This window comes from Etheostoma spectabile, chromosome 12 (assembly GCF_008692095.1).
Source record: "Etheostoma spectabile isolate EspeVRDwgs_2016 chromosome 12, UIUC_Espe_1.0, whole genome shotgun sequence".
Taxonomy (NCBI): Eukaryota; Metazoa; Chordata; class Actinopteri; order Perciformes; family Percidae; genus Etheostoma; species Etheostoma spectabile.
The window spans coordinates 24,732,432-24,759,327 of record NC_045744.1 but is presented as its reverse complement, the minus strand read 5'-3'; the positions used below and the strand labels follow the sequence as shown (position 1 = coordinate 24,759,327).

At 44.1% G+C, this 26,896-nt stretch overlaps 2 protein-coding genes and 1 long non-coding RNA gene across 3 annotated transcripts in view; 2 read left to right on the top strand and 1 right to left on the bottom strand.

Annotated features, from left to right (window-relative positions):
• Positions 1–26,102, top strand: ift57 (intraflagellar transport 57 homolog (Chlamydomonas)). The gene is made up of 11 exons (XM_032532269.1): positions 1–360; positions 1,799–1,982; positions 2,860–2,978; positions 4,283–4,373; positions 5,081–5,149; positions 6,892–7,014; positions 16,583–16,654; positions 17,091–17,224; positions 19,606–19,677; positions 19,847–19,913; positions 26,084–26,102. Exons 1-9 carry the CDS (start codon positions 353–355, stop codon positions 19,649–19,651), a joined length of 846 nt encoding a protein of 281 aa, XP_032388160.1. The 5' UTR covers positions 1–352; the 3' UTR covers positions 19,652–19,677; positions 19,847–19,913; positions 26,084–26,102.
• Positions 10,334–12,235, top strand: LOC116699599 (tripartite motif-containing protein 16-like protein). Its single transcript, XM_032532267.1, has one exon. It carries the CDS (start codon positions 10,829–10,831, stop codon positions 11,960–11,962), a length of 1,134 nt encoding a protein of 377 aa, XP_032388158.1. The 5' UTR covers positions 10,334–10,828; the 3' UTR covers positions 11,963–12,235.
• Positions 15,971–26,896, bottom strand: part of LOC116699608 (uncharacterized) — a 23,899-nt gene continuing 12,973 nt past the window's right edge. The window contains exons 3-4 of the long non-coding RNA XR_004334464.1: positions 16,935–16,938; positions 15,971–15,981 (exon numbers count right to left, since the gene is read on the bottom strand). This is a non-coding gene — a long non-coding RNA (uncharacterized LOC116699608). The remainder of the gene's footprint in view (positions 15,982–16,934; positions 16,939–26,896) is intronic.

Below are 26,896 nucleotides of genomic sequence, written 5' to 3'. Positions count from 1 at the left end.
AACGAGGGAGTCAGAAGGGAAAGTTTTTAAAAATGATTTCCGGGCGAAAACGTTAGCCACATAGCCGTAGCGTCAGCGCTGGGTTTCCCTTGGCCCAACGGGGGAGGGCTAAAAAAATCGGGTAGCTAGGGGGCTAGTAGGTGGCTAATGAACCCCGGGAAAACTGTTTCGGGATTTTTATTTTACACATTTAGGCTGTGTGACTGGCGGGCCAGGGGATGGCGGCGAGGTAGACGGGGGGATGAGGGGACCGGGGCCCCGGGGCCCCCGCCCCACTCTTCGGGGAGGGAGTGTCCCCGGAGAAGCTGAAGGTGCTTAAATACAAGGAGGAGGAAGTTCGGGGCCAAACCAAATGAAAAAAAATGCCCGGGTGAAAAATTTACCTCGCAGTATAACGGGAGGGCTGCAAAAATTAACGAAAGGGGGGACTGTGAAAACACCCAAAAATTCCGTTTGGAGAAACCAGTGGGCTCATAAATATATGACCCCAGGCTAAAGTTGAATAAAAAGAGGAAGAAATTGGTCTTAATGCCTTAATTAAAAAAAGAAAAAGATTAATAATAAAAATCTGTCTGCCTCAATGGGAATTTAACATGGGTATACCCCTTGTATTTTAACATGGGGGGGGGTGTACACTTGATAGTTGATAGCAGGGCTGTAGTCTAGACCACCTTAGTCAAGTCCAAGACCAGGACAAGACCGAGTCCAGGACAGAATAAAGGTCTTATACATGACAGTATCAAGACAATCATTTTGGGTTTCACTTTCCCTCCAATATTATTATCAACATATTAAAGACACCTGGACTCGGTCCAGACCAGAAGCCATGTTGGGCAAGACCAGTGGCAGAGACAGAGACAAGTCCGAGACCATAGAAAAACGGTCTTGAGTCCGGACTCGAGTCCAAGACCAGACTAGAGTACTACAGCCCTGGTTGATGGAAAGTAGAGAATTGTACTTGCCAAAGAGCATTATTTTATTTGGGGTAATTACACTTGGGTAGTTTAAAAAAAAACATTGATATAGGACAACGGGTCAATTTTACCCAAAGGGCAACCCTGGGGACAACATGGGGACAAACGGGGACAACACGGGGACAACAGGGGGCAACACGGGGGCAAAACGAGGGAACACGGGGAAACACGAGGACAACTGAGGACAACAAAGGGGACACTGGGGACAACATGGGTCAACATGAGGCAACAGAGGACAACATGGGGACAAAATGGGGACCCAAAATGAGGACAACAGAGGGCAAAAATGAGGGCAAATGGGGCAACATGGGGACACATGGGACAACCTGAGGACAAATGAGGGCAACATGAGGGCAACATGGGGGCAACATGGGGGCAACATGGTGAAAGGGGGCAAAATGGATCAACATGAGGGCCTGAGGAAACATGAGGGCAACATGGGGACAACAGGGGACAAAATAGGGCAAAGAGGGCAACATGAGGGACACATTTAGGCCACTGGGACAACATGAGGCAACATGGGGACAACATGAGGGCACAGGGGACAACATGAGGGCCAACAGGATGGCAACATGGGGCAAATGAGGCAACTGAGGGCAACATGGGGGAACTGGGGCAACATGAGGGCAACATGGGGACAACATGAGGGCAACATGGGGACAACATGGGGACAACAGGAGGGCAACATGGGGACAACATGAGGGCAACATGGGGACACATGGGACAACATGAGGGTTAGGAACCGAAGCTACTGAAAGACCAGTACTAGAGAAAACCCTCCCCCTGGCTGTCCAACCCTGTCTGATCTCTCCCGTCTTGTCCCCTACCACCAGGCATTACTTTGTCTCCAGTCCGTATCTGGCGTTCAACTCGGGCGAGCAGTTCTTCATGTTCACCATCATCGCGGCGTGGCTCATCAACGAGGCGGGGAGGCCGTTCCCCGAGCCCCAGGAGTACGACGAGCCCAACGCCACCGTGGCCAACATCCTGGCAGAGCTCAGGGCCTTCGTGAGTGGCGCTTAACTCTCAGATGTGTGTGTTAAGACTAGATATTTAGAGTCAAGGCTATAGCTGTGGTGGAGCAATACGTCCTCTCCCTTTTCTGGCGTAAAGTGGATATTCGGACATACCCGCTGGATGCATGCTGCATGGCTAAACAAAATCCTAAAGGAAACACCGTAGTAAGGTGCTTTTTAAAAGTCTTCAAAAAAAACAAAAATCAACCCTATTATTGCTTTTTACGACAATTTTTGTCATTTTTTCAATATTTTGGGTTCGTTTTTCAGATGTTTTTTTCCAGTTATTTGATATTTCTTATGTTGACAGTTTCAGCACTTATTTTTTTTTTTGGGGGGGGGGGGGGGGGGGTCAAATTTGCCCCGAGGAAAAACATGAGGGTTAACTCTCAGATGTGTGTTAAGACTAACTATTAAGGGTCAAGGCTGTAACTTTGGTGGATTTTCTGGAAACTGGGGGTGGGGTCAATACTGTTACTGATACACAGACGTCAAGTATGGGTCTGTTATTATATATTATTTATTATATATGTGTTGGTCAGTTTGTCCCGTTCTGCAGCGATAACATTGAAGTGATATGAACTTCTTTTTAGATGAAACAGATGTTGAGAAGTTTCCTTTTGGGGACGTCATTAGAAAATTGGGAATAATTAGAAGCTGGAAAAAAGGTCATAAATTGCAAGATATTGCAGAATATTAAGTATTTAAGAAAAAGTTGAAAAACGTTGATTAAAAGCCTCAAAAAAAGTGTTGATTTTTCAATTTTGACGGGAAGACAACCCGAGGGTTAAAGACTCCTCGTTGTTAGCCGCTGTTCTGCAGCTTTGAGACTGTCCGGGACTCATTGGTCTCGTCCCTGTGTCCCTCAGGGGGTCAAGGTGGACTTCCCGCCCTCCAAGCTGAAGTCCGGTTCAGGGGAACACGTCTGCTTCGTGCTGGACCGGCTGGCTGAGGAGGCTCTGAAGAGGAGGGGCTTCTCCTTCAGAAGGTAGGAGACATTTCTCATTTATGCTTTATCCTTGAGGACTAATTCACTGATTCACTGATTCACTGATTCACTAATTCACTAATTCACTGATTCACTGATTCACTGATTCACTGATTCACTGATTCACTAATTCACTTCCCTCCACAGTGCTGCACTAGTGCAACCTGCACTACTTTAGGGTTATTTACATGTTAGCGTACTATTTAAGCAGTTGCACACTTTGCTTTCCCATCTTGTATATATTCAAATATTAGTTCTTGTATTGTATCCTATTATTATTTCATGTATATAGTATCCTAGTATTTCATTTATATTTATATTCTGTGCTGTGAGACTGATTTTGCTGCTGGAACACTAGAATATCCCTTTTTTTGTGATCAATAAATATCTATCTATCTATCTATCTCTCATTTCTCTATCTATTTATCTACTATCTACAATTCTCTCTCTCTCTGTTCTCTTATCTCTGTTCTCTCTATTCTCTGTCTCTCTCTCTCTCTGTCTCTTCTTCTTGTCTACTCTCTATCTGTTCTTCTCTCTCTGTCTCTATCTCTCTATGCTATCTTCTCTGTTCTCGTATCTCTTCTCTGTCTCTCTCTTCTCTGTCTCTCTCTCTGTCTCTCTCTCTCTCTGTCTCTCTCTTATGTCTCTCTCTCTACTCTCTTCCTCTCTCTTGTTCTTCTCTCTCTGTCTCTCTCTCTCTCTGTCTCTTCTCTCTCTCTGTCTCTCTATCTCTCTCTGTCTCTGTCTCTCTTCTCTCTCTGTCTCTCTCTCTCTCTGTCTCTGTCTCTCTGTCTCTCTCTCTCTCTCTCTCTCTCTCTCTCTCTCTCTCTCTCTCTCTCTCTCTCTGTCTCTCTCTCTGTCTCTCTCTCTCTGTCTCTCTCTCTCTCTGTCTCTTCTCTCTCTCTCTGTCTCTCTATCTCTCTCTGTCTATATATATATTCTCTATATATCTATCTCTTTCTCTCTCTTCTCCTCTCTCTCTCTCTGCGTTCTTTCTCAAAAGCCTTCACAGTTTGGATTTGGACATCAGGTCACATTCAGATATCGAGCTGTAAAGATGAATTTAAAATGGGAGAATTAGAGTTTCTTTGTAATTCATGTTATCTTTACATTAGGGCCGCACGATATGAAAATTGCGATAACGTTTCCTAGTTTCCCTAATAATCCCCAATAATCCCTAGTTACAGCCCTGAAGTCGGTCAGTCATACCTTTGCCGATGGATCTGCCTTTGTCTTTTGATCGAGGAGAAGCTGATTGTGCTCCTGTCTTTTTGACTTCCTGTCCTTTCTCTTCTCCCCAGACCAAACTACCCAACAGAAACCACAGAAGAAGAGTCTGTTGTCGAGGACGACGCAGAGCTCACACTCAGCAAAGTAGAGGAGGAGATGATCGTAGGTGTCCCAGCTTCATTTAACTGTAACCACCAGTCCTCTTCTCTAAAAAATATATGTAACATCAGGGTCACCGCAGGGTGTTATAAGTCCCTTTGTTCTCCATCAATCCATCCATCTTCATCCATATCTTCATCCACCCATCCATCCATCTTCATCCATATCTTCATCCACCCATCCATCCATCCATCTTCATCCATATCTTCATCCATCCATCCATTTATCATCTTCATCCACCCATCCATCCATCCACCCATCCATCCATCCATCCATCCATCTATCCATCTATCTATCTATCTATATCTATCTATCCATCCATCCATCTATCCATCATCCATCTATCCATCATCCATCTATCTATCCATCCATCCATCTATCTATCTATCCATCCATCCATCTTCACCCATCCACCATCCATCATCCATCCATCCACCTATCCATCCACCTATCCATCCATCCATCCATCCACCTATCCATCCACCTATCCATCCACCTATCCATCCATCCATCCATCCACCTATCCATCCACCTATCCATCCATCCACCTATCCATCCATCTATCCATCCATACACAAGGGTTAAATTACATAATTCATGTAGTTCTTCTGGAACATAGGGTCAGTTTCAGCAAATATGACAGCAAGTTAGTTTTATAAGTTTTACCTACTGCACCTTTAAGCTCCTAAGTATCTGTTGTGTAATCTCAGGAGGAGCCTGATGATGAGGAGGAGAACGTGATGGACCTGGAGACCCTGAAGTTACGAACCACTCACACTGTAAGTTCACCTGGAGATGTGATGCATTCAAAGACTTTGGGTGTGATGAACGTTCATTCTGCAACACTTGATGATGATGATGATGAAGCAATTGTCCCCAATTACTGTATCTGAAGTCTCTTTTATATAGACCTTAGTGGTCCCCTAATACTGTATCTGAAGTCTCTTTATATAGACCTTAGTGGTCCCTTATACTGTATCTGAAGTCTCTTTTATATAGACCTTAGTGGTCCCCTAATACTGTATCTGAAGTCTTTTATATAGACCTTAGTGGTCCTAATACTGTATCTGAGTCTCTTTATATAGACCTTAGTGGTCCCCTAATACTGTATCTGAAGTCTCTTTATATAGACCTTAGTGGTCCCTAATACTGATCTGAAGTCTTTTTATATAGACCTTAGGGGTCCCTAATACGTATCTGGTCTTTTATAAGCCCCTTAGGGGCCCCCTAATACTGTATCGAAGTCTCTTTTATAGGTTTAGGCCCCCTAATGATCTAAGTTTTTTTTTATATAAACCTTAGGGTCCCAATACTGTATAAAGTCTCTTTAAAACCTTTGTGGTCCCAAATACTGTATGAAGTCTCTTATATAGCCTTAGTGGCCCTAATATGTAGAAGTTTTTATAAGACCTTAGTGGCCCCTAATACTGATTGAAGTTCTTATATAGCCCTTAGTGGGTCCTAATACTGTTCGAAGTCTCTTTATATGACTTAGGGCCTAAACTGTATTGAAGTCTCTTTATATAGCCTTGGGTCCCTAAAGTATTGAAGTCTTTTTATATAGACCTTGGGGGGCCCCAAATATGTATCAAAGTTCTTTATAAAACCCTTTTAGTGGTCCCTAATACGTATTGAAGTCTTTTTATAAGACCTTAGTGGTCCCCTAATACTGTATCGAAGTCTCTTTATATAGACCTTAGTGGTCCCTAATACTGTATCTGAAGTCTCTTTATATGGGACCTTAGTGGTCCTAATACTGTATCTGAAGTCTTTTGTATAGACCTTAGTGGTCCCTAATACTGTATCTGAAGTTCTTTTATTTTAGACCTTAGTGGTCCTTAAACTGTATCTGAAGTCTCTTTTATATAGACCTTAGTGGCCCCCTTTAATATGTTTTCTGAAGTCTCTTTTATATAGACCTTAGTGGTCCCCTAATACTGGGATCTGAAGTCTCTTTATATAGCCCTTTAGTGGTCCCTAATACTGTATCTAAAGTCTCTTTATATAGACCTTAGTGGTTCCCTAATATGTATCAAAAGTCTCTTTATATAGACTTAGTGGTCCCCAATACTGTATTAAAAAGTCTCTTTATATAGACCTTAGTGGTCCCTAATACTGTATTGAAGTCTCTTTATATAGACCTTAGTGGTCCCTAATACTGTATCTGAAGTCTCTTTTATATAGACCTTAGTGGTCCAATACTGTATCTGAAGTCTTTATATAGACCTTAGGGTCCCTAATACTGTATCTGAAGTCTCTTTATATAGACCTTAGTGGTCCCAAATACTGTATATGAAGTCTCTTTGGTATAGCCCTTAGTGGTCCTTAATCTGTATCTGAAGTTCTTTATATAGACCTTAGTGGTCCCTAATACTGATCTGAAGTCTCTTTCTTGAAATTCATCCTTGGTGGACAAATGTGTACTTTCAGTATGTTTGTATCTTATTTTGTCATTTGATTGTTTTCACAGCAAAAAAAAAAAGCGATACATTGTGCGGCCATGTTGTTTGTTCTCTGACAGGAAGTGGAACCGTCCTCCAAGCCGGACGAGATCCTTGAGTCCACGGTGGATGCAGCAGAGTGGAACCTGGAGGTGGAGCGAGTCCTGGCGCAACTCAAAGTCACCGTCAGGACAGACAACAAGGTACGCGCTCTTATTGTGAAGGTGCCTCAAAAGCACAAAACAACAACAACAACACTCTAAAAAAGCTGCAGCTTTGGTTTTACTCAAAGGTAAATTATCAAGAAGTTTCAAGGGCTGCTTTAAGGAAGTATCTAGCTGCCTGTCCCCTGAACACACTGTAAAAAACATCTCCTCACTATCTGCTAGCTGCCTGTCCCCAGAACACACTGTAAAAAACATCTCCTCACTATCTGCTAGCTGCCTGTCCCCAGAACACACTGTAAAAAAACATCTCCTCACTATCTGCTTGCTGCCTGTCCCCAGAACACACTGTAAAAACATCCTCACTATCTGCTAGCTGCCTGTCCCCGAACACACTGTAAAAACATCTCACTATCTGCTAGCTGCCTGTCCCCTGAACACACTGTAAAAAACATTCACTATCTGCTAGCTGCCTGTCCCCAGAACACACTGTAAAAACATCTCACTATCTGCTAGCTACCTGTCCCCTGGACACACTGTAAAAACATCTCACTATTGCTGGCTGCTGTCCCCTGAACATACTGTAAAAACATCCACATCTGCTAGCTCTGTCCCTGGATACCTGTAAACTCTCACTAGTGCTAGCTTCCCAGAACACTGTAAAAACATCTCATATCTGCTAGCTGCCTGCCCCTGAACAACTGTAAAAACATCTCACATCTGCTAGCTGCTGTCCCCTGAACACACTGTAAAAAATACACATCTTGCCTCCACTTAAACTCTCTAGCTGCCTGTCCCCTGGAACACACTGTAAAAACATCTCCTCACTATCTGCTAGCTGCCTGTCCCCAGAACACACTGTAAAAACATCTCACTATCTGCTAGCTGCCTGTCACCTGAACACACTGTTAAAAAAACATCTCACTATCTGCTAGCTGCCTGTCCCCTGAACACGCTGAAAAAAACATCTCACTATCTGCTAGCTGCCTGTCCCCTGAACACACTGTAAAAAATATCTCACTACTGCTAGCTGCCTGTCCCCAGAACCACTGTAAAAACATCTCACTATCTGCTAGCTGCCTGTCCTCAGAACACACTGTAAAAAACATCTCACTATCTGCTGGCTGCCTGTCCCCAGAACACACTGTAAAAAACATCTCCTCACTATCTGCTAGCTGCTGTCCCAGAACACACTGTAAAAAAACATCTCCTCACTATCTGCTAGCTGCCTGTCCCCAGAACACACTGTAAAAAAACATCTCCTCACTATCTGCTAGCTGCCTGTCCCTGAACACACTGTAAAAAACATCTCCTCACTATCTGCTAGCTGCCTGTCCCCTGAACACACTGTAAAAAACATCTCACTATCTGCTAGCTGCCTGTCCCCTGAACACACTGTAAAAAACATCTCACTATCTGCTAGCTGCCTGTCCCCAGAACACACTGTAAAAAACATCTCCTCACTATCTGCTAGCTGCCTGTCCCCAGAACACACTGTAAAACGTGAGTTTCTTAGTCAGGATCATTGCGTAGCCTCCAACGTGCGTCAGTGGACTAAGTCTGAAGCACGGGCATATTCTGGTTACGGCACGGAGTGTGTGGTACAGCGAGTGAGAGAGTGACGGGCGTTAGCTCCGGAGCCTGTAGCTACCTAACTGTTAACTAGTGAAGACAAAAAGACAGCAAAAAAAATCTTTTTTTAAAGATTGTTTTTGGGGTATTTTATTAAAGTGACAATGGACAGACAGGAAAGGCGGGGGGAGAGAGATGGGGGAGGACACGCAGTTAAGGGGCGCAGGTCTGACTTGAACCCGTGCCACTGCAAAAGACCCGGCCCACATGGGGCGCACGCTCCCATTGGGTGAGCTAGCGGTCGCCCCGTTTTATAGTAAGGCGTGGCCTGAAAAGCCACCTTTTTAGGAGAGCTTTTGATTGAACTCTTGCCCTTTTTCCTTCTTGTTTTTATTTTTTTTTATTTTGTATTGTCATGTTCTCCATGTGTTTTTTATTTTTAGCCCTTTATCATAAATTTAATGTTGATTTGAAGTATGTAAACGTGCCACTGTGGGAACAGTGGTTGAATAACGAGCCACGATTTCACTGCTCACGTGCACACACACATGCACGTAGCTACGCCCCTGGTTAGGATACTGTTAAATGACTTAAACAGTTAAAATTACACAGAAGGTAAAAAATAACTTCTGCTTCCCTGTGTTGCATAATGTCAAATAAGCTGAATCTTACGAGAGTCCGACTGGATGTTGTTAGCGGATATATCTTTTATAACAACAAAGTCCAAACTCGTGTCTCAAGTCTTGTGATGCTATTTAAAAAAAAAATCTCTGTGTTTCTGACCAGTAAAAGAAAACCCGCCAGACTTTCAGGACGTGTTAGAGAAACATAGGGCCATCAAATTATAACGAATACAAGAAGTATTTTACATTTAAAAATAGAAATAAAAAGATGTTGAGTTGGTTACTGGAATGTAGAAAAGCTTGACAACTCTTCCTCCTCCTCCTCCTCCTCCTCTTCCTCCTGCTGTCAAACACATCAAGCTCCGCTCTGTTTACAGTAATTTCTCTATTTCCTCGTTCCTTCCCCTTCAGATAAAATGATGATGATGGTTGTAAACCAACATGGCATGAAGTGCAATATCTGGCAGGATCCATTCACAAACACCTTGTTGTGATAAGAAACTCTAATTATTTCACATATCATGGTCCGTGGTCTCAAACGCCTGTAAGTCAAAATTAATTATATCTAGAGAAAAGATTTAGTTAGCTTATGGCTTAGTTGTGGGAGTTACATGAACTACTTTGGTGGTGTGTGTGTGTGTGTGTGTGTGTGTGTGTGTGTGTGTGTGTGTGTGGGTGTGTGTGTGTGTGTGTGTTGTGTGGTGTGTGTGTGTGTGTGTGTGTGTGTGTGTGTGTGTGTGTGTGTGTGTGTGGTCCTCCCTTTATGTTGCCGGCCTTGAGCCAGACTGTAACGAATGGGGGTTGAACCCGGGACTAGGGCTGCAGTCAAGACCACCTTAGTCGAGGCCAAGACAAGTCCAAGACCAGGACTAGTCGAGTCCAAGACCAAGTCCAAAGAGGTTTGAGTCTGAGTCAAGACCGAGTCCAGGACAGAATAAAGGTCTTATGCATGACAGTATCAAGACAATCATTTTGGGTTTCACTTTCCCTCCAATATTATTATCAACATAATAAAGACACCTGGACTCGGTCCAGACCAGAAGCCATATTGGGCAAGACCAGAGACCGAGACAAGTCCGAGTCCAAATACTAGCGAGTCCGAGACATGTCCGAGACCAAATACTAGCGAGACCGAGACAAGTCCGAGTCCAAATAGTAGGAAGTCCGAGACAAGTCCGAGTCCAAATACCAGCGAGATCGAGACAAGTCCGAGACCATAGATAAACAGTCTCGGGTCTGGACTCGAGTCTAAGACCGGACTTGAGTACTACAGCCCTGCACGGGACCCCCATTTGTGATGGTCTGGCTCTAAGGCTGGCAAAAAATAAGTGAGTTCAGGGTTGAAATATAAGGAGAAACTTTGAATTAATATTCAGAGTAACAGCTGAATATAATACTATATACTGCCGTACTTTATAAACACAAAGCAAAACCAGTCAAAATAGTATAAAGACTCTTAGATATGTTTATAATGAGTCGGGGAAACATGGAGCTATTACCAATACCTGAGTTGTGTTTTTAGATGTGGAACAGGTTTTCATTTTGCATGAGAATGTAGAAAAGCTTGATAACTCCTCCCAGTGTTGTTAAGCCATTCAACACCTTTTTATAAGAGTCACAGGTAAGTCACAGTCAGACAGGTGTCGCAGAGAGGTGACATGGCGCAGAGAAGCATTCAACTGGACCAGGAAAGAATTTCTTGCTCCATCTGCCTGGATCTCCTGCAGGACCCGGTGACTATTCCCTGTGGACACAGCTACTGCATGAACTGTGTTAAAGCCCACTGGGACAAAGAGGACCGTGAGTGCATCTACAGCTGTCCTCAGTGCAGGGAGACCTTCACACCGAGGCCTGTCCTGGTTAAAAGCACCATGTTAGCAGATTTAGTGGAGGAGCTGAAGAAGACCGGACTCCAGGCCGCTCCTGCTGATCACTGCTATGCTGGACCTGAAGACGTGGCCTGTGATGTCTGCACCGGGAGACGACTCAAAGCCATCAAGTCCTGTCTGGTGTGTGTGGCTTCTTTCTGTGAGAAACACCTTCAGCCTCATTATGAATCAGAGACATTCAAGAAACACAAGCTGGTGGAGCCCTCCAAGGGTCTTGAGGAGAACATCTGCTCTCTGGACACACGTGAAGGCCGTGAAACCGTCTCGGCGTCAGCTGAAGTCGCCGTGAAGCCGAGGAAGTTGAAGATTCAACAACACATCCAGGGCAGAGAGACACAAGAGCCCGAGACCAAAGCTGAATTCTTAAAATACTCACGTGAGATCACACTGGATCCAAACACGGTGAACAAATATCTGCTGTTATACGGGGGGGAAAGAAAAGCCACGGTAACGATTGAGCAACAGCCTTATGCCAGTCACCCAGACAGATTCACAGATCTCTGGCAGGTCCTGAGTAGAGAGACTCTGACTGGACGTTGTTACTGGGAGGTGGACTGGAGAAGGAGACCGGGTAACGTAGCAGTCGCATACGAGACCATCAGCAGAGCCGGGAGGTCCAGCGAATGTGTGTTCGGGGGAAATGATAAGTCTTGGGCGTTGTATTGCGGCAACATGAGTTACACCTTTCTGCACAACAATGTCCAGACCCCCGTCTCAGGGCCTTGGTCCTCCAGAGTGGGAGTGTACCTGGATCACGGTGCAGGTGTCCTGTCCTTCTACAGCGTCTCTGGTGACACCATGACCCTCCTCCACAGAGTCCAGACCACGTTCACTCAGCCGCTCCACGCTGGACTCTGGTTCAATTATTACAAAGACACGGCTGAGTTGTGTCAACTGAAATAGACAGAAGTCTTTTTAAAGATGAACTGAAAAAAATACTAAACATTTTTATTAAAAAAATCTTTTAACGGTTAAATTTGGCGTCCATTTTGCCTCCATGTTTGTTTCTGAGACCTGGTTATTCACTGCTCAGAGATCAGCTGTCAATCAATCATTATGGGATGTACATTGACATGTCGCATGGCTACCATAGCCAATAAAACTTTAACAATTCATCACTGGGTGCTGATAAGACTCTGACATCACAATACTGCACTAATGCAACCTGCACAACAGGTTTATCTGCATATTTATCATTACTAGTTAAGCACTTGCACATTTTTGTATTCACAACTTGTGTATATTCAAACATTTGTTCTTGTATTATATCCTATTATTATTCCATCTATATTGTATGTATGTAATGTATGTTGTATCCTGGTATTTCATTATATTTATATTCTGAGCTGTGTGACTGATTTTGCAGCTGGAACACTGTAATTTCCCATTTTGGTTGGATCAATAAATATCTATCTTGTAATTAGTTGTGGTGTAAATGTTTAACCCTCGTACGGTATTCAGGTCGAATTGACCCATTTCAAATTTTTACAAGAAGAAAAATGGTCCAAGTTCCATGTTTTCTACCTGAGATCAGCGTCCTTTCCTTATTTCCTGTGATAAACATGTATTCCTGACTCAGAACATTATTCTGGATATGACACTTATGTTGTTTCCATAGTGGATTTTTAACATGAATTATAACCTTATGATAAAACCCCACTTCCATGTTTAATAGTGTGCTAGTAGAGACTGATGCATTCCCTAAACATAGATGTTATCTCAGCTGTTGGATATGGAGATAAAGACGATATTTGTTAATAGATTATGAAGGAAAATGTTATTTCAGAATTGTTTTTAAAACCCCAAATAAGTCCCGGGTTAGTTTGACAACACCAGGGTTAGGTATTTTTAGGTGGCGTTCATTCATGCACTGAAAATGTAAACTTCTCTGCCCAAGACCAGAGCTGGATTCTTAAAATACTCACACGAAATCACACTGGATCCAAACACACGTCTGTGCTTGTCACCCAGACAGATTCAGTAAAAAGCCTCATGTTCTGAGTCAAGAGAGTCTGATAGGACGTTGGTACGGAGGGGGGGAGATTATGCAAGGATATCCACAGAAAAGGGGATTTAAATGAATGTGGATTTGGACAAAATGACAAATCTTGGGCGTTAGATTGGGACAAATGCGGTTGTCTTGTTGTGGCCGGGTTGGCTCAGTGGGTAGAGCAGGCGCACGTATACTTTTAGGTTTGTGCCTCGATGCAGAGGTCCAGGGTTTGAATCCGACCTGCGAGGATTTCATGCATCTACTTCCCCCTCTCGCCCCCCTTTCTCCTATCAAATAAAGGTGGAAAAGCCCCCAAAAAAAGATCTTTACATTTTTTATTTTTTTTTTACTGTCACAACAGAACAGAGAAACATCAAAATAAATTAAAGTTGTGATAAATAAAAATTCATATGAAACTTGACCTTCCTGTTGTCCTCGGATTTGACCCGCTTACAAAAACTTTCTGTTTCAGAACCATGATAAAAGAGCGCCGAAAAAAGTGACGAATGTTGGAAAAAAAAACCTACAAAAACGTTCATTTTTAAACGCTGAAAAAGTGACCCCAAAAAAATCAGAAAAAAGTGACAAAAAAACATCAAAAACTATAAAAAAAAAAAATACGATGTAAAAAAAACTTTAAAAAATTGACTAAAACATAATTAAAAGAAGTCACAAAAAGTGATAAAAAATAGAAATAAAATTGACAAAAAAAACGAGAAAAAGAACAACAAAATGTTAAAATATCAACCCAGAAAAACAGAGTTGCAGGTCGACAGGAAGTCAACACCAGCGCCCCCTGGTGGACAAACGCAGCGCAAACACTCAACACGGTTGAAGGGCGTTTTTCATTTTATTTTATGAAAATGTATTTATTATCGGCCATTATAAACGCTGATGCCGATAGTTTGGGAAATGCCCGATATTGGCCGATAATATCGGTCTGGCTGTAGTATCGGAGGCTTTTAGATTCTGGTATCGGTGTCGGAGCGTCTCTAAAAAGTAGGGGTGTGACGAGACGCTTCCTCCACGAGACGAGACACATCACGAGGTTGGGTTCCCGAGAACGAGACGAGATTTTTAAAAAAAATTTAAAGAAATCCTCGATGAAATATATGAATGAGAAAATAGTTTTTTTATTCAACTGAAAAATCACAAAGTGCAAATCAATCTAGGTGCATTTTGAAATCAACTATTAATGATGAATGTTATTTAACTTTTTTTTTTTTTTTTTTACTATTTTAATGAATTCTATGCAGTAAAAGGACGCGCAAACGCTGCAAAATGTTTTGTATAAACTCTACCAACCGGCTTCTGCCCCGTGACAGTTTCACACGAGGAATCTGACTCCTTTCCACAAACCGAACATAAAAAAATAAACAGTATAAATAAAATAAATGTGTAAATAACAGAAAAATCACACTGTAAATGCAAACAGTAGGTGTATCAATAACCAAAGTACTGCTCTCTCAAAACTACAAGTGCAAACAGAAACAATTTTTTTCTTCAAGCATGAAAAAGAGAGAAACTACACAGAACAGCCTGAGATATAAGTCATGTTCTTTTTCAAGAATATCAGCATGTCGGCTGTTTCTGGCAGCAGTTGAGACCTTTGGGCAGTAACTATGTCTCTACTTACCGGTGGCAGAGATGCAAAGGCTTTTACAGTTGTTTGCCCTTTTAATGTTCTCGTCGCGGGGGCAGTAGTTAGTAGAGAGCTGTGGTGGTGCTGGAAGCGTGTTTGCATAGTGCTCGTGTTAGCCGCGGTATACGCAGAGGTGGGTAGAGTAGCCAAAAATTGTACTCAAGTAAAAGTACTGTTACTTCAGAGTAATATGACTCAAGTAAAAGTAAAAGTAGTCGTCCAAATAATTACTTGAGTAAGAGTAAAAAAGTACTTGATGAAAAAACTACTCAAGTAGTGAGTACCTGTTGAGTAACGTCTGATTTATTTCTCAACACAAGCATCAATCAGACCGACAAAAATACAAAATAATCATCTTTAGGCAAATTATAGTTCATCCAATCAATAAAAATAAATTAAAATTAATTTATTAATTACAAATAGGCTTACTGAGAGACTTGTCACATCAAATTTTGATGGATGCTGCAGTGTAAAACATACTGTATGTAACCAAAAGACAAACATCCACCTCTCCAGCAGAAACTACAACCACGCTACGTCTCCTCAGGTTAGAACCACCGCTACGTCTCCCAGGTTAGAACCACCGCTACGTCTCCTCAGGTTAGAACCACCGCTACGTCTCCTCAGGTTAGAACCACCGCTACGTTCTCTCAGGTTAGAACCACCGCTACGTTCCTCAGGTTGAGAACACCGCTACGTCTCCTCAGGTTAGAACCACCGCTACGTCTCTCAGGTAGAACCAAACGCTACGTCTCCTCAGTTAGAACCACCGCTACGTCTCCTCAGGTTAGAACCACCGCTACGTCTCCTCAGGTTAGAACCAACCGTACGTCGCCTCAGGTTAGAACCACCGTACGTCTCCTCAGGTTAGATGTGAGTGTTGAACGCTCGCATGTCCATTTGTTTCCACTTTTCTAAAAGGTAACAACGCTTTCACTATGAGGCGGGGGGGGGGGGGGGGGGGTCTGCGTGCCTTGGCGACGTATGATTCTGAACGTCTTTGCTTTGCTACGACTGTAAAGCTAACCTGTCGCGCTGCTGAACCGAGTATGGTCACGTGACTGAACAACGACGTGTGATTGGTAAGCACAGTCACGTGGTAGAGCCTTCAGCGGAAGACTCTCTCTCTCTGTCAAAATAAAACGTTAAAATGAGACGTACGCGGGGGTAAAAACAATGACGCGTGGTAACGAGTAACGAGCTCATTTGTAACCTAATGTATCGGAGTAAGACAGCTTCTTCTTCACTAATCTACTCAAGTACAAGTAAAAGTATAGTGATTTAAAACTACTCCTAGAAGTACAATTTTTTCAAAAACTTACTCAAGTAAATGTAACGGAGTAAATGTACCTCGTTACTACCCACCTCTGGGTATACGGCATTTTTTTCTTACAATGTTTACATATTGTGTTCGTCTTGTCTGTCACTCTTTCGCCGTTTATCATTTCCGCAGGAAAACCAAAATGTTGCCACACAAATGATTTAAAAGTGGCGGGGGATCTTCAGTAGTAATTTCACGCTCCATCACGCTGACGTCACATCGCCTCACGAGACGACTTGTCACCTCGACGAGAAATCTCGTCACGTTTTGATCTCGTCACACCCTTACTAAAAAGCATCGGGCAAGTGCAGATTTGGCACAAAGCAAAATGTGTAATTAAGATATTGTCACAGATCAGCTGTGGATATGATGTTAACAATATGTTTCTGTCAATTTAACCAAGGCATTAAATCAAATACCAATAAATATCATGAAGCTCAGGATGAAATCTGCTGTTTTGAAGGATTTACAACCTGCAGTTTCCCAGCAGTTGCTGCTGTTGTCTATTTTCCATAACTTGTTTTTATGTGTGTGTGTGTGTGTGTGTGTGTGTGTGTTGGTCTACAGGACTGGAGGATCCACGTGGACCAGATGCATCAACACAAAGACGGGATCAAGTCCTCGCTCAAAGAGGCCAAGGTGCGTTCAACGTGCAGCTTCCATATCAGGTCTTATTTTAGACTAGTGGTGGAAAAACAACATCCTAATACACACTTAGTTGTTTATTTTACTACACTTTGTCTATTTGTGTCTGTAGATTTTCTCCTAAATTCACCAAACGTTAGCAGTAGGGCTAATATCGGATATATCGGCTGACAATATTGGCCCGCCGATATATCGGTCGGACTGTAATTTTTTTTGTAATTTTACGTCTCTTCCAGGAAACAGTCCATTTAGAAACGGCTCGTTGTTACTCAACAACACTCAAGTCTCCTGAAATTCAGCAGAAATGAAAACATAGGAAGAAATTGATGGACTGAGAGTTAAAAACGACAGCAGAATTCTCCTCCAACGATACGGAAAACATCCTTTTTTAATCTTCAGTCCTGTGCTGTCTCCTGTCATGTCTCCGCAGAGCTACCTGGACAAACTGCAGGAGGACATCGGGAAGACTCTGGAGAAGGTGGGCAGCAGAGAGAAGTACATCAACAACCAGCTGGAGCATCTGATCCAGGAGTCGCACGTCAGCAAGCTCGCAGGTGAACCAAGGCGTAAACTTCAACTCAGGGTTTTAAGGTTTCAGGAAACAGTGAAAACAGAAATCTGTTGTTCTCTTATTAGACGTGTCTGGAAATGAAACTAAAGTATTTACTGTACAACCCCAAAGTTCGACCAGATCATGCAGAAAATGAACACTTATTGAACATGGGCATTAGATGTGCTGGGGAGTATCCAGAGGCTAGTTTTAGGACGTTAGCAGATGTCTCCTGTTGAACAGCCATAGGAAAGTCAGCTGGTGGAGTCTCCAGAGGCTGGTTTTAGGACGTAAGAGATGTCTCCTGTTCAACAGCCAATAGGAAGTCAGCTGGTGGAGTCTCCAGAGGCTGGTTTTAGGACGTAAGATAGTCTCCTGTTCAACAGCCAATAGGAAGTCAGCTGGTGGAGTCTCCAGAGGCTGGTTTAGGACGTAAGAGTACTTTTCCTGTTCAACAGCCAATAGGAAGTCAGCTGGTGGAGTCTCCAGAGGCTGGTTTTAGGACGTAAGAGACGTCTCCTGTTCAACAGCCAATAGGAAGTCAGCTGGTGGAGTCTCCAGAGGCTGGTTTTAGGACGTAAGAGATGTCTCCTGTTCAACAGCCAATAGGAAGTCAGCTGGTGGAGTCTCCAGAGGCTGGTTTTAGGACGTAAGATACGTCTCCTGTTCAACAGCCAATAGGAAGTCAGCTGGTGGAGTCTCCAGAGGCTGGTTTTAGGACGTAAGAGACTTTTGCTGTTCAACAGCCAATAGGAAGTCAGCTGGTGGAGTCTCCAGAGGCTGGTTTTAGGACGTAAGAGACTTTTGCTGTTCAACAGCCAATAGGAAGTCAGCTGGTGGAGTCTCCAGAGGCTGGTTTTCGGACTAGTAAGAGACTTTTGCTGTTCAACAGCCAATAGGAAGTCAGCTGGTGGAGTCTCCAGAGGCTGGTTTTAGGACTAAAGAGACTTGCTGTTCAACAGCCAATAGGAAGTCAGCTGGTGGAGTCTCCAGAGGCTGGTTTTAGGACGTAAAGAGACGTCTCCTGTTTTCAACAGCCAATAGAGAAGTCAGCTGGTGGAGTCTCCAGAGGCTGGTTTTAGGAGAAGAGAGTCTCCTGTCTCAACAGCCAATAGGAAGTCAGCTGGTGGAGTCTCCAGAGGCTGGTTTTAGGACGTAAGAGATGTCTCCTGTCCAAGAGCCAATAGGAAGTCAGCTGGTGGAGTCTCCAGAGGCTGGTTTTAGGATGAAAGAGACGTCTCCTGTTCAACAGCCAGTAGGAAGTCAGCTGGTGGAGTCTCCAGAGGCTGGTTTTAGGACGTAAGAGACGTCTGCTGTTCACACAGCCCAATAGAGAAGTCAGCTGGTGGAGTCTCCAGAGGCTGGTTTAGGACGAAGAGACGTCTCTGTTTCTACAGCCAATAGGAAGTCAGCTGGTGGAGTCTCCAGGCTGGTTTTAGGACGTAAGAGACGTCTCCTGTTCAACAGCCAATAGGAAGTCAACTGGTGGAGTCTCCAGAGGCTGGTTTTAGGACGTAAGAGACGTCTCCTGTTCAACAGCCAATAGAGAAGTCAACTGGTGGAGTCTCCAGAGGCTGGTTTTAGGACGTAAGAGACATCTCCTGTTTCTACAGCCAATAGGAAGTCAGCTGGTGGAGTCTCCAGAGGCTAGTTTTAGGACGTAAGAGATGTCTCCTGTTCAACAGCCAATAGAGAAGTCAACTGGTGGAGTCTTCAGAGGCTGGTTTTAGGACGAAAGAGACGTCTCCTGTTTCTACAGCCAATAGGAAGTCAGCTGGTGGAGTCTCCAGAGGCTGGTTTTAGGACGAAAGAGACATCTCCTGTTTCTACAGCCAATAGGAAGTCAGCTGGTGGAGTCTCCAGAGGCTGGTTTTAGGACGTAAGAGACGTCTGCTGTTCAACAGCCAATAGGAAGTCAGCTGGTGGAGTCTCCAGAGGCTGGTTTTAGGACGTAAGAGACGTCTGCTGTTCAACAGCCAATAGGAAGTCAGCTGGTGGAGTCTCCAGAGGCTGGTTTTAGGACGTAAGAGACGTCTGCTGTTCAACAGCCAATAGGAAGTCAGCTGGTGGAGTCTCCAGAGGCTGGTTTTAGGACGTAAGAGACGTCTGCTGTTCAACAGCCAATAGGAAGTCAGCTGGTGGAGTCTCCAGAGGCTGGTTTTAGGACGTAAGAGATGTCTCCTGTTCAACAGCCAATAGAGAAGTCAACTTGTGGAGTCTCCAGAGGCTGGTTTTAGGACGTAAGAGACGTCTCCTGTTCAACAGCCAATAGGAAGTCAGCTATAAACTATAGAATTAAAATGATCTATTATCCATTTTATTTGTATATTACCAAGCGTCTGGTGAAAGTGTCAGTTTAAGACGGAGGCTCAGTAAATGGTAACAAACCTGTGTTCTCCACCAGGCGAAGGAGCGCTACCAGCAGGCCAGCGGGGGGGTGACTGAGAGGACCAGAGTCCTGGCAGAGGTCAGTGAACGCATCACGCGTTCTCATATCACTACACGGCCCGTCACGCCCTGTTTATCCCCATTGGACCAGATCTGGTTGCAGTTCCACCAGAGTTCCACTAGGGGGGGATCGGGGTCAAGATGAATGGGAGTCTACGGAGCCCCATTCTGTTGTTTCTCTGTTTCAGATCAGCGAGGAGCTGGAGAAGGTGAAGCAGGAGATGGAGGAGAAGGGCAGCAGCATGTCTGACGGAGGTGAGGGTGACAACTCTGTTAATTTGATTCATTTAATTTGTCAGTTTAGTGGATTTTAATTTGAATTTACACTCTGTTTTCTGTTAGAAATCACTACACACAGGCCTGAAATACACACACACACACACACACAACACACCACACACACACACACACACACCCCACACACACAACACACACACACACACCCACACACACACACACCACACACACACACACACACACACACACACAATACACACACACACACACCACACCACACACACATACACACAACACAACATACACACACATACACACACACACACCACACACACACACACACACACACACCACACCACACACCCACACACACACACCCACACACACACACACACCACACACACACACACACACACACACACACACACACACCACACACACCCACATACCACACACACACACCACACAACACACACACAACACACAACACACACACACATACACACACAAACACACAACACACACACCACACACACACACACAACACACACACACCGAGACACACACACACACCGAGACACACACACACACCACCTACACACACACATACACACACACACACACCACACACACAAAACCACACACACATACACCACACATACACACACAACACACACACAGGACCTATCAGCACTAATGGAGAGATGTCAGCGTGGGGGGGGATGCCAGTGTTGGACCAGTGCCCTGAGCGGTTGAGTGGGGTACGGTGCCTTGCTCAAGAGCACCTGGTACCTCGGGAGTGTCACTCCCGATGTGAGTCGCGCATGCTCAGATAAAACGGTTTACGACACAACTGTCATACTGAAATTTGTGAAATCCATGAAATAATAAAGTTTTCTCGTTACGAACAATAACAGAAGATGGAAATCATTTCAGAAACGTTGCAGCTATCTATGCTAAAGTTAGCATCTTGTTAGCATCTCGGAGGCTACTTCCGAGATTTTAACGAGAGACTTCTGTAACGTCTGAAGTAGCCTCCGAGATGCTAAAGAGATGCTAACAGATGCTAACAAGATGCTAACGAGAGACTTCTGTAGCGTCTGAAGTAGCCTCGAGATGCTAACGAGAGACTTCTGTATCGTCTGAAGTAGCCTCCGAGATGCTAACGAGATGCTAACGAGAGACTTCTGTAGACGTCTAAGTAGCCTCCGAGATGCTAACAGATGCTAACGAGAGACTTCTGTAGCGTCTGAAGTAGCCTCCGAGATGCTAACGAGATGCTAACGAGGACTTCTGTAGCGTCATGAAGTAGCCTCCGGATGTAGGAAAGCTAACGAGAGACTTCTGTACGCGTAGCCTCCGAGATGCTAACGGAGACTTCTGTAACGTCTGAAGTAGCCTCCGAGATGCTAACGATGAGACTTCTGTACGTCTAAGTAGCCTCCGAGATGCTAACGAGATGCAAACGAGAGACTTCTGTACGCGTAAGTACCTCCTTAACGAGTGGTTCCTGTAGCTTGCTGAAAGCTAGCCACCAAAGGTGTAGCTAATGGAGCACTTGCTCTAGCAGATCTGCAAGTTCCTCGAGATGCTACGAATCCTCACACAGTCGTCGCACTCAACTGCCCTCCCTCAGTGCTGACGGATGACTCTCCAGCTCCTGAAGTAGCCTCCAGATGCTTCACTGAAGACAGCCTGTATCGGGTGCCTTCGGTGCTACGATGCTCTTCGTCGTCTCGTCTGAGTCGCCTCTGAGACGCTCGGCTTCTGTCGCTCTCGTCCGTCTCTCTGCGTCAGCCCTCTGCGTCCGTCCTCGCGTCAACGCTGGACTTCTGTAGCGTCTGTCCCTCGCGTCCGTCTCTCCTGCTGACGTCTCTCTGGTCGCCTGCTGACGTCTCTCTGCGTCCGTCCTCTCTGACGTCCCTCGTGCCTCTGCGTCCGTGCCCTCTGCTACGTCTCTCTGCTGCGTCCTCCGCATCTTCCCTCTGCGTCCGTCTCTCTGCGCGTCCCTCTGCTGACTTCTCTGCGTCTGTCCCTCTGCGTCCGTCTCTCTGCTGACGTCTCTCTGCGTCCGTCCCTCTGCTGACGTCCTCTGCGTCCGCTCTCTGCTGACGTCTCTCTGCGTTTGTCCCTCTGCGTCCGTCCCTCTGCGTCCGTCTCTCTGCGTCCGTCCCTCTGCTCCTCCCTCTGGTCCGTCTCTCTGCTGACGTCTCTCTGCTCCGTCCCCTCTGCTGACGTCTCTCTGCTGACGTCTCTCGCGTCGTCCCTCTTGCTACCTCTCTGCGTCCGTCTCTCTGCGCTCTCTCTGCGTTGTCCCTCTGCTCCTTCCCTCTGCGTCCGTCTCTCTCGTCCGTCCCTCTGCCCCTTCGTCCGTCCCTCTCTGTGTCCGTCTCTTGCTGACGTCTCTCTGCGTCTGTCCCTCTGCTGACGTGTGTCCTTCTCCGTCCCCCCCCCGTGGTGAAGATCCACTGTCCGAGCCTCGACGTCTCACTGAGGCGGAGTCTCTCGCTGACGTCTCTAGGTTGGCCTGTGGTGGCACACGCTGCTGCAGGCCAACTCGTGGATGAAGTCCAACAGCTGACCGGACATGCAAACTCCCCGGTCCGCCGGGCCTTCACTTAGGTCCGCACACGCCTGACGACCACACACACACACACACACAACACACGGAGACCATCACAACTACAGACTCTCACCACTGTGAGTCACACACACACCCCACACACCACAACAACACACACACACACACGGAGACAAGACACACACACACACGTGACAACCCGCACACACAGACAAGCACAGCACCAACACACGTCACACCAGACACCCACACACACAGACACAGCACACACACGAACACGAGACACCACACAGACACGAACACACACACAACAACCCACACACACACACACACACACACACAGACACGAGACAATAACACACACACACGAACACACGAGACACACACACCACACACACACCACAACGGAGACATCACACCACACACAGACACACGAGACAACACACACACCAGCAGACACACACAGACACCACACACACACGAACACACACACACACACACAACACACGAGACACACACACACATGAACACACACACACACACACAACGGAGACCACACACAACACACCACAACGAACACACACACACCACACACACACACACAACACCACTGAGACACACACCCACGAACACACTGAACACACACACACACACGAGACACACACCGACAACACACAACACACACACCACACACAGAACCACACACACACACACAGACACAACACACACACGGACGACACGAACACACACACCACACGACACGGAGACACACAACACAGACACACACGAAAACACACACACACACACAGGACTACACACACACACACACACACAGACACACACAGACACACAAACACACAACACACACACACACACACTAACACACAGACACACAACACACAACACAGCACTAGAACACACACACACACACAAACACTCAACACACACACACACCACACCACAACACACACACGCACACACACACACACACACACACACTGACACCTGAGCCGACACAGAAACCCCAAAAATCTCTCGCAACGTCTCGCTCTATCGTCCCTAAAACTTCCTGGAATTAAAACTTTATTTAAACTTAAATAACATTGTTTTTGTATTTGCAGCAACAGTCATTCATAAAACCTGTTGATCCGTTGTCTTTGTCCAGAATTTCACTTATTGTGTGTATTCTTTTGTGTATATGAACATGAAATAAATTTGTATGAAGATAACTTCTGGCTTCATAACCCTTGTGTTGTCTTCCCGTCAACCATGAGGAAACTAAAATTAAGTTTCGGTCACGTTTTTAAACATTATCGTTGCTTTTTCTCACATTTTTAACGTTTATTTCAACGGCCCATTTTTTGAGACAAAAACTTCTTCTTTTTTTTTTTTACTGAAAATGAGTCATTTGACCCGAGGATGAGTAGTAGAGCATCTCACGTCACTTTTTTCAACATTAATATTGCTTTTTTCACACATTTTTCTCACTTTTTAAACATCGTGGGTGCTTTTTTTTTTTTAAATGTTTTTGGTGGGTTTTTTTCCAAAGTTTCACGTTGACATTTTCAGCGTTTATTTCGACTTTTGAGACAACGCTGGAGGAGAAAAAGGTGAAAACTGAGACGAGAGTGTAACCGACAGACTGAACAGACACCGGTCCTGCACTTGAAGGTCTCATTTTAATTTAAAACCTTTAATTTTAAACATAATATTATATATAATATATACATTATAATGTATTCATGTGACAGAATCAATGTGTGTGAAATGCTTTGAACAGTTAATAATAGTTCCTAGAAGAAGAAGAAACTAGAACTAGAGGGAGAGTTTCACTCTGCTGTGTTTTTTGGGGGAAAATCTCATTTCTTCAGATTAAAAAAAACCTGCACCAAACAGGTCTAGTTTTTACCGGAAGTCTTGTTAATCCTTCAAAATAAAACTGGCAGAAAAGGTGAGTTATTATCCATTAAAACGCAACAAAGCAGTGTAGTATATTGTATTGTGGTGGGTATACTGAAATACCAATATTTAGCCTATGCACAGAAGAAAAACACATGAAATCTATCAAAAATATAATGCTGTGTTGTTGCGTTTGGTAATATGTGTATATCATGTTTATGTTTATGTTTGGAAATGTCTCCAAAAAGTGTCAATCACTTATCTTTAATAAGTCAATCAACGTAGCCGTTGAATACTCTTCATTCAGTTATATGATTCTTTATATCAATAATATCTACAATAATTATTATAACAATAACAGATGTGTGTGTGTGTATGTGACTGTGTGTGGTGTGTTTGACTATGTGTGTGGTGTGTGTGTGTGACTATGTGTGTGTGGTGTGTGTGACTGTGTGTGTGTGTGTATGACTTTTGTGTGACCATGTGTGTATGACTATTATGTGTGTGTATGTGTGTGTATACTATGTGTGTTGGGGGTTGTGTGTGACCATGTGTGTGGTGTGTTTGACTATGTGTGTGTGGGGTTGTGTGTATGTGTGTGTATGACCTATGTGGGTGTGTGTGTGACTATGTGTGTGTGGTGTGTGTGACTATGTGTGTGTGTGTATGTGTGTGTATGACTGTGTGTGGTGTGTGTATGTGTGTGTGTATGACTATGTGTGTGTGGTGTGTGTGACTATGTGTGTGTGTGTTGTGTGTGTGTTTTGTGTGTGTGACTATATGTGTGGTGTGTGGTGACTGTGTGTGGTGTGTGTGTGTTAGTGTGTGTTGTATTGTGTGTGGTGTGTGTGTTGTGACTTGTGTGTGTGGTTGTGTGTGTGTGTGTGTGACTATTGTTGGTGTGTGTGATGTGTTGTGTGTTGTGTGTACTGTGTGTTGACTGTGTGTGTGTGGTATGTGTGTGTATGACTATGTGTGTGTGGTGTGTGTGACTATGTGTGTGTGGTGTGTATGTGTGTGTGTGACTGTGTGTGTTGTGTGTGTGTATGACTATGTGTGTGTGGTGTGTGTGACTATGTGTGTGTGTGACTGTGACTGTGTGTGTGTGTGTGTGTGTGTGACTGTGTGTGTTGTGTGTGTGTGTGTGTGTTGTGTGTGTGTGTGTGTGAATGTGTGTGACTATGTGTGTATGACTAGTCTGTGTGTGTGTGTTGTGTGTGTGTGTGTGTGTGTGTGTGTATGACTGTGTGTGTGACTATGTGTGTATGACTATGTCTGTGTGTGTGTGTGTGTGTGTGGTGTGTGTGTGTATGACTGTGTGTGTGACTATGTGTGTATGACTATGTCTGTGTGTGTGTGTGTGTGTGTGTGTGGTGTGTGTGTGTGTGTGTGTGTGGTGTGTGTCTAACAAACACAGACAAAAAAAGGGTTGAGAACCACTGGTTTAAATGCAACTGCTTACCTTGCTGCTTTTACTTTGAAACTCCTGACCGGAACCTGTGTTGTTATCTTGTGCTCCAGCAGCTGGGGGGGGGGGGGGTTTCCGGTGTGCGCGCGGGGCGAGGCTCGGACAGCTGCAGGGCTTCAGTTTGAACCCCAAATTAAACATTTTAAAAGAAAAAAGTCCAGAGAAAAACCCGAGAGAAGAAACCAAATCTCTCAGCGGAAACAAGAGTTTTGTGTTTTTATCTTCACTTCTGGTTAAAAGCCCCGGTGGTGAGTTCAAGTCCCGTTATTTCTTTGTCTGCGTTCTGCTGAGATCAACGGAACAAAAACTACGAAAACAAGAAAATAAGAATTGGCTTTTAAGTTGTTGGACAGTTTTAAAGTAACTTAACCCTTTTAAAAGCGTTTTGATTTCATGTAAAATCTGCGTATTTTGCGGTTATTTTAATTATTTCTTTCCTTTAATAATGTGCATTTTGACAAATTCAGGCTTCAATATGATCATTTCTTGAGCTGCTAAACATATGTTAATCTCTGATATCTATGTACTAATGGCCTTTTAAACAGTTGTTGTTTTAATTTTAGTTTTATGGTGTTTTATTATTGCTTGTAAACTGTTTTTAACTCCCTATTAATTGTAGCACTTTGAGATTTCTTTTTGAAATGTAAAGGGCATTATAAATAACATTTATTATTATTATTTATTATGTAATACTTGCAGGACAATGCCAACTGACTTTATCATGCAAACGTTGAAGAATATAGAGAAAATGTTGTGTTTAAGGGGAATATTTAGGACGAATAAACGCACTATTAGGCATTCATATCGTTGCAAATGTTAATAAAATACCTTTTAAAAAGGGTGGAATATGTAATGCATCCACTTCAGAGCAGCTTAAACACATAGTATGGAAATAATAAGTCTCTATTATTTAAAAATGCAAAGTAATATTGTCGGAAAAGTGACAAAATAGAGCATCACACGTACAATAAGTGGACCTAATGCAACATTATGCAGATTCAACTTCTGTAAAAGTATAATCTCGTTTACAAATATTATAATAGGTACTGTAGA